The sequence below is a fragment of the Lipophrys pholis genome (assembly GCF_963383615.2).
Source record: "Lipophrys pholis genome assembly, chromosome: 5".
Classification (NCBI taxonomy): domain Eukaryota; kingdom Metazoa; phylum Chordata; class Actinopteri; order Blenniiformes; family Blenniidae; genus Lipophrys; species Lipophrys pholis.
Genome location: NC_137628.1, coordinates 18,267,477 through 18,276,026, shown reverse-complemented (window position 1 = coordinate 18,276,026; position 8,550 = coordinate 18,267,477). Strand labels below are relative to the sequence as shown.

Below are 8,550 nucleotides of genomic sequence, written 5' to 3'. Positions count from 1 at the left end.
CTTCACACCAATCAAAAGTAAGAAAAGCTAAAACAGAAAAACAACAAAAAAACAAAAATCAAACATGACGAATTGATAGCAAAGAAGAGTCCAAATTACAGGAATCCCAAAAAGTTTTGTAGAAGACAACTGGTGCACCAGTCTCCTGTAATATTGGTAAGCTAAGAAAGAATCAATATCATACAAATATGTAACGTGAACTATTCAAATAAAGAAAATTTTAAAAACAATCCAAACTGATCATCATTAAACACTGGAATAATATTCTATAATATTATTAACAATATCAGTACAATTATTGTGAGTTTACCCTGTTACTTCAACAGAAGTGTTGATTCCTCATTCATGATTGTATTTCCGTTACTAAACAAAATGTTTGTTTTGGTGTTGAGGAGCTGCAGGAGGGAGGGAAAGACAATGAGCATGTGAAGAGAGCAGAGACCGGAGATTTTATTTCACTTTTTTCTTCCCCTCCTGCCATCCTTCTCTCCCTCCCTCCTTCCCTTCAGATCTTTCACGGAGCGTCGGAGCAGCACCAGAATCCTCTCTTCTCATTAAAAACTTGTCTCCCGCCGGACTTCACCACAGCTTAGCCAGCAGTGGCCTCTGTGCATTGTCCAAATTCTTTCCATTTAGTGACGTTAGAACATCACACGCGCACACCCATACACGCACACGCACCATTGTGTCTCCTAATTCTCTTCACGCAGAGAGGTCATCAGCCTGTGCTACTTCACTTCACTCATTTTCCCCTCATTCTCTTCATCCACTTTATCTTCCCGCTCGCTCTCTTTCTTCATCTTTGATTTCAGACGTCCGACTCAATGCTGGAGAGCTTTTCGTACACGTGTCCATTGCTGGCACCATTGAAGGGTCTCTGTCCCTGCCCCAAACCTAACGTGTCCCTGCCCCCGGGCAGTAGCTTGCTGCCTCCGTGGTGGTTCCCCATGGGCCCTGCCACCCCGCCCAGACACACTTCTTTGGGGAACCTGGGGGCCACATTGGACATCACCCCAGCTGTGGCGGACGCGGGCAAATAGGAAGTCGCTCCCATAGAGCCGCGGAAGTCCCCTCCTCCTCGGCTGTTGTTGAGAAGTGGCTGCTGCTGCTGCTGTTGCTGCGTCTGTGGCTTTTTGATGTAGTACGGTTTGGCACCGTGTAAAAGACACTGGTCATCGTCGAAGGTTGGGATGAAGGGATTCTGGTTCACCTTATCTGGGTAGAGAGATTTAGACAAGGAGTAAGTCCCAGCCCCTCTGCTACCACCACCACCACCACCACCACCACCACCACAGCCCCCACCTCCCATCATAGCTCTATCTCGGTCCCTCTGGTCTCGTTCCCCGACCGACCGTCGATGCAACCCACCTTCGCCTCCATGGAACAAACTGAAGGAGGAGCCTCCTTGAGCCCTGTCCCCACCTATGCCTCCAAACATTGGGGACTCTCTGTCAGCTGAATACCTCTCAAACATGTGAGCGTAAGGGCTGGGGCCTTCCAAGAAGCGGTCTTTGTCTTTCAAACTCACACTCCGGGATTGCTGAAATTGCCCTCCAACGCCCCCGCCAGCCCCTCCCATGCGTCCGGCCCCCTCCCTCTGCAGGTCCACAAATGTGTCATATGAGTGCTGCCTCCGTAACACCTTCCCACCCGGCCCTAGCTTCCTCCGCTGTGCCTGAGTTTGGGTTTGGCTGGGCCCTGCGCTGCTGCTCCTCCCTCCCGGAAACACCATGTTATTATCCTCACTGATGTTATAAAGGTTGCTTGGCTGTATCTTACAGGAGTCGCAGCGTTTGCACGAAGCTGAGCTGGGACGGCTGCTGCTTCCCCCAACTCCACCGCCGGGGCACGTGCTGCCTCCTCCTACACCTCCACTGTGGTGACATACACTGTGGCAGTTACGGCACTCCCAGTCACCCCCTGCGATGCCACCCCCTCCTATCCCAGAAACCCCCTTTTCCCAGCAGGTGTGGGCCTGCTGCCCTGCTGACACTGTGCCAAGCCCACCTTTACAATCTTGTTTCTTGCCTTTACCTTTGAGGAAGTCTTCCACAGGCACTAAGCTTTTACAGATACCACCACCGCTACCACCGCCCACACCACTTCCTCCACTTACACCCTCTTGTTCCCACTTGGCCTTGCCCTCCTTGGAGCGGAACTGGTCCGCATAGAATTCCCTCAGATTCTCTTTGTCTTTGCGGAATAAGTAAGGTGAAGAATTACCCCCTCCTCCTCCCCTCTTCCGCTCCAGGGAGGGTGAGACCGTGCGGTGTGCCAGGGGCCCGTGGGGGAAGTGGTGGTGGACGGTGTGGTGGTGGGGTCTCCTCCTGAAGCCGCTTAGCTCTATCTCGTCCTGCTCCCGTCTGCACTTGGCCGAGGCCGGCCTCTTTTTCAGGCTGTCCCTGTACTGCTTGCGCCGCTTGTTGTTGCCCTCCAGGTTTCCGTAGGTGACAGTGTGGGTGGAAATATCCGATACATCAGAGCGAATGTTCCCGTCGTCGCCCCCTGAACCTCCCCCACCCCCACCACAGAACCTGTCATGCCCCCCGATGAGCCCCGTGCTGGAAGCCCCTCCTTTGAAAGAAAACCTGCCATAAACTTGATTTCCCTTGAACCCACCCTGGTTGGTGTCCGCTGGGGCGTGGCCGGCGATCAGGTCGAATTTACTGGTGTTCCTGTGAGTCATGGAGGGGCGGGGCTGGGTGGTGAAGATGGGCGCTACACCTCCCCCTAAACTGTCACAATCGAACATGCCCCCCTCCAACGAGCTTGCGCTGCCTAAACTACGTGGCCTATTTGGCGGGGGGCCGGACATACCCAGAGCCGAGGCCGGGTGGTGGTGCCGGTAATGGTCCTGGTACAGGTTGCTGTCCTTCAGGGGCATGTTGCCAAAAGTCCTCTCAACCTCGCTGATGTAGTCACTGAACATGTTGTCCTCTGGCATGTAGGGTGGCGCAGTTTTGCAGTCCACCGGGTGACCCACCAGGCTGCGCCGGTGCTCCTGGATGTCATAAATCGCTGAATCACGGCCGCTGTGGCTGTACTCCAGGGCGGCGTGCGGGGAGCCATTAATGCCTGGGACAGCCGTCATGTCTTTGGCAGTGCGGAGCAACCGCAGGATGTTGGAGTGGGTGTTGTTCATGTTCTTCTTTATGGTGGATGAGGGCGAGTCTATGGTCGACTTGTTTTCCTCAATTTGTACCCCATGGATGCAGCTGTAGATACCCTGGAGTGTGAAAATTAGAGGAAAAGGGAGGTAGAGAGACAAAGATTGGGTGAGACAGGCCATGGGAGGACGGAGGTAGTGTGGTGATAAAGTATGAAGCTCGATTGAGATCACAACAACAGTAAAATGTGTGGCAAACGTAAGGAGTCAACAACCGGAGGGGATTTAATGTAAGAAACAGGGAGTCAAACATCAGACACAAAAGATAGACAGACAAATACACAAGAGAAAAAGAGAGAAAGAAGGAAAGGCAAACAAACAGGCAGAGGCAGAGAGGTTAATACATCTCCATGTCCTTGATGACCACCCTCTTGTTTACACACTATTAAACAGTAATGGGGTCTGAGTTCATAAATGACTTTTCTCTTGGGATCAGTGTGGCTCTTATAGCTGCTGCTCAGCACTCCACCTCAAACAGAGAGAGGGGACAGAGTGGATCAGTACCTTGATTGATAACACAGGGCAAGCAGAAAGCTCATGCTTTGGACCGCCCGGCAATCAATAGTTTTAATCAATGTCATTTACATTCAGCTGACAGAGGCGTAGAGAAGTATCTTACTTGATTTCTTCACATCAAACAAATATTATATTATTAATCTCTCTGGAAAAGTCACCCTGACTTACCGTAGATATCATAGACCTAAGCTTCAACTACACCAATTTAAAATGTCATCTTCCATCAGCCTTAGTTTTGGTTGGTTGATGGGAGCAGGATTTTCATGTGAGGGGAAGCCTTCTGTGAGCGGAGTCAAACAAGCGTGCTTAAATAGGGGTTGAGGGAATCTGAGGTTGAGGCAACAGCCAAATCTGAAAGGTCGAGGAGACACATCCCACCAGCCAGCGGCCGGGCCAACATTCCTCAAAGGCGTCGGCTTGTCAGAAAATGTTTCTGTCTGTATCTTAGTCACTTTACCCGTCACTGAGCTACATTCACGAATATGAATTGTTAACCTTAACCCTTTTTTTTCTTTCTTACTATGTCTCTGTTCTTCCTTTGTGTCTGTTTTATCAGCATTTCCCCGCGCTTTGATGAGCGGAAGCCTTTCCAATGGGATCGCTGTTTTTATCTCTCTACATCTATCGCTACTATGGCTGCTGTCAAAGGTAGTAGAACAGAGGTGAGCGACACACCGCTCTGCCTTTTCCTTTCTGTTCTGCTTTTGCCACGCTGCCATTTTTATTCTTTATGGCTCACACTTGCCTAATCTCGTTCCCCTTTTGCGCAGCCTCATCCCTCGTCTTTACTCTTTTTAGAATATGATAATGAGCTGCAGTTTTTACTTTAGACATGCATGGAAATATGTATGAAAAACCTCTGGCTGTTGAACCACTCTTGAGTTACAGGAGTCACTTATGAAACATGCCTCCCCTTCAGGAATTTACACATCAGGGGTGTGACAATGAGACGTCAAAAAGATGCAAATCATTCGCTGGTGATTCGTCTGCGTCACAATGATTTCTGCCAGTAGCAATGTGAATATAAGACGAATGTTTCATCCTCCTCCAATTTAGGCCACAAATAGAGTATAAATACTTCCTCAGGTACATATAATTTTACAAAGAGAGCTTGGACAAGAACAAGAAGACCTTTTTTGCACTGCTTCTGAGGTCATCTGTCATTGTTGCTGCGATGTGATATCTAATTCACACAACCTGACTTTTTGATGAGCTTATTCACTTTAAAAAGGCTCTGGAAACTCCACCTTAAAAGCCTAAAAAAAAAAAAGAAGAAGTCATCTAGTCCCTGCTTAATGTTGTTAAAGAAAAAAACTCATTGATACTCACTATTGGAAAACATGGTGACTTGTAAACAACAACAACAAAAAATACGACAGTGTATTTCGGTCTTCAAATGTTATGCAGATGTAAAAACAAACATATTAGAACTTAAAACGAACCTACAATGAAAAAGCACACATTTTATTTCAAAATATAACCAACAGAAAGAGATAACCACCGGTTTAAATATGGACATGGAAAACAATTGCTGTATCTGAAATTGTATAGTTGCAAAAATACAATTACTATTCAAATTGCGTATGTGCAAAACACAATGCCGTGGAAGCTAACAGGACGTGCATTGTTAGTATGTGAATGGGGAGTTTAAAACAATTCAAATTGTGTGTGAAAGAGCACTTAGATCTCACACATTTATTGAATAAATTGAGTGAAGAAAGCCAGAAGATATTTCAGTGGGACATGAGGTCACATGTCACTGTTGTTAGTGTGGTGTTTGTTTTGTTGCACTAATTCACACACAACGCAAAGTGCATTGCTTAACCGTGCATCAACAATGAAACGGTGCAATCTGAGACACAGCAAGTGTGCCCCTGAAATGCTCGCGGCCGATCGTCTGGTTTCGGGTCCTCCGGGTCAGTCTGAGTAGGTGTAAATGAAAAAGACATTACAATCAGACCAGACACTGGTGTCCTTTTCTCCGGCAAACAATAACTGAGACGATTTACATGCAACAACAACAACCTGCTTCTTAAAAGGTAACATTATGCAAATGAATTGCTCCTCAAGTGATTTTTTTTATATGGACCCAATTTACATGGTTAGAAGGCGAGGCGGTAAGCAGGGTTCACTTTCTCCCAAGCTCGTTTCCATTTTTAGCGCGACTCCAAATGTCACTTTCTGTGTTTACAAACAAGGCAGCTGATGGCTGGTTTTCCACTCGACCTCCACGTGTCACCTTCTTTAATGGTGATGCCTAACATCGCCTGGCTTTAGGCAAAGTCAGAAGACAAACTGCTCTATGATGTAACTTTATGCACAGATGTGTTTCTGAAATGTACCACTTTTCATCTTCTTTATCATGTCTTGGTTTCAATGTAAGTTCAGTGCCAGTTGACATGGCCGTTGGACATAGAACAAAAATATGTCAAACGATGCCCCTATTAAATATAAATAAAAGGCATTTTCGACCAATTTATTCATCAGAACCCAAATTTTATCTACAGTATGTGAGACGGAGAAAAAATTTGATTATTCACTTTCAATATTTCTTCCTCCATTCACAAATACTCTTAGAAATAAAAGATGAAGCAAAATATTTACAACTAAATATTCAGTTCCTTTTTCACCAGATAGACCCGTTTCTATGTGTGGATCAGCTCCACAATTCTGGTGTCCTGTGCACAACCTTTCAGACATCCACCGCTGCCTGTGATTCCAGGCCTCAATTCTTGATCTTTGGTTTCTATTCTGTCCCTTATTTGTTTCTACTTGCACTTGGTGTGTCCTGTAGTATCTAGAATATGTCGTATTCTTCATGGCAACACAATATTCTATCCTCTGTAAATCTGTTCATATTAAGGCACATTTTTGTCACTATTGCATGTAAAAAAAAAAACATTACTCATGAGCGCTTTATAGGACAGAGATTTTGAGATGTAAAATTTAAGTATAAAAAAACAACAAAGGCTTATATAATCTGTGCAGATAATGAAATTATGTAACAATAAAATTGTCTTAAACTCATTTAGTTAATTGAAAAATAATAGGATACTTTTACCATGGCACAGGATGTTCTTGCCATACACTTCTTTTTTTTTTTTTTTTTTAAAGCTGCCTGGACTAAAAAGCCACAGGTAAGTCAGGTGAGTCATCATATCCTCCTGACTGAGTCGATACACCTCAACCGCAGCCAGTGGTTTTAAAACAGCCATACTTGTGATCTTTCTGTCAGGAGGACAAAGGTCAGACCCAAAATAAAACACAAACACACTCACTCTGCTAATGGAGAAGGTGACCCCGGGCTGTCCGGAGCACACGCCCATGAAGCAGAAGCGCAGCTGCCAGTAGAACAAATGTTCACTTATGAAGGTGATGAGTGAAAGAACCATGGCGGCCCCGAGCATGTAGAAGACCCCCGCCATGTTGTCCACGTCCAGCTGGCTGCTCATCACCTCGTTCTTCTCATTGTGGCAGATGCCCGTCAGCCACAAGGCCTCCAACTCCTCCATCTCACCTGGTGACAACGGAATGCACAGGTTACTGCAACTGTGTGACTGCTGAGCGGGACGTCGGGGGTGGGTTTGCCTGTCGGTGTCCAAACATGAAATTGTGAGTGCAAATAATACATTTAAAAAAAAAAAAAAAAAAGAAGCTTGTGCATTTGGTTTATGGGTCGAGCATGCAAACAGGTCAGGTTTCATGTACATGCAACCAATGTCATCTTACATTATTTTGACTGAACGCCCTCCAGAGGATCATCCTCATTAAAAAAGGCAAACTCTTCCTTGTTTTGGAAAACAAAAAAAGCACAAGTGCCTGCTGGGACTTTAGAGTCCGCAGAGAGGAAGTACGTGTGCGGTCATGTGACAAGTGTTTCCGTCCCAAATTGTGTTGCCCCCCCCCTTTAGATACATATCCCTGTGGGGTGACTACTACTAACGGAGGAGGACACGTCCAGAGAGATTTGTTTGATGTGCATCAATGGTCTTTTTTGTGTTTGTGTGTCTGTGTGAGATCAAGGGGTGTACATTTCCTCACTGCTTATGTAACACTGCTGTGCGTATGGATGTCTGTACAGATGAGTGTGTTTTTGTGGGAAACAGCTGTTAACTCGTTTTCACTGCAGTCTTACCTTAATTTACCTCCGTGAGGAAAAAGAAGCAGTGTTATGTCAGTCTCACCACGACTGGTCATGAACTGTTATATGACTGAAAAGCATTCAACACAGACAAATAGTTCCCAATAATTTTTTTTTCCTACCTTGAAGCAGCCTTGCTTTTAGGAAAGGCTGCAGATTCTCCAAAACAATTAGTGAAGTAAAATTCTGGCTGACACGATGAATCTCACAGCAAAAGAAAGCAATGGGCAGTTTCCTCCGTCTGCTCTCCATTTTAGAAGGTGTCTCATTGAGATGTGCAAATTTAATTCTGAAAACCTCTTGACCTGAGCACCACATGTGATTTCAGGCGAGTCCTGGACACCCGAGATGAGAACCACTGACCTTGATATTCTGAACTTCCTGATAGAGATGCAGAAAAAATTTTCCTTACTTGAAGTAAAAGCCCGATATACTTTCCCACCTTTGTCCTCTGTGTGTTGATCTATGAATGTTCAAATTGTCCCCTTTTGCTGTTACCTGTGGCTTAAACTTACCTGTCCCTTTGAAAGCAATGCATCAGAAAGCTGCTGTCTGAACCTCTAGAAACATAACAAAAACAGATGATACATTTTTTTTTTGCCTTCATGATGCAACGCCTCCTGTGAATTGAAGTTTTTCATCTTAAAAAAATAAAATAAAAATTATAATAGGAATAATAATGACATATATAAAATAAAATGTTACAAATAACTTCACACTTCACTTT

General features: G+C 45.4%; 1 protein-coding gene across 1 annotated transcript in view; it reads right to left on the bottom strand.

The window, feature by feature from the left end:
* Positions 1-808: 808 nt before the first annotated feature.
* grin2bb (glutamate receptor, ionotropic, N-methyl D-aspartate 2B-b) overlaps positions 809-8,550 on the bottom strand; it is a gene marked incomplete at its 3' end in the record, with an annotated part of 108,689 nt that continues 100,947 nt past the window's right edge. Inside the window, exons 14-15 of the mRNA XM_080464446.1 lie at positions 6,961-7,199; positions 809-3,226 (exon numbers count right to left, since the gene is read on the bottom strand). Coding sequence (XP_080320572.1) covers positions 809-3,226; positions 6,961-7,199 — 2,657 coding nt within the window. The remainder of the gene's footprint in view (positions 3,227-6,960; positions 7,200-8,550) is intronic.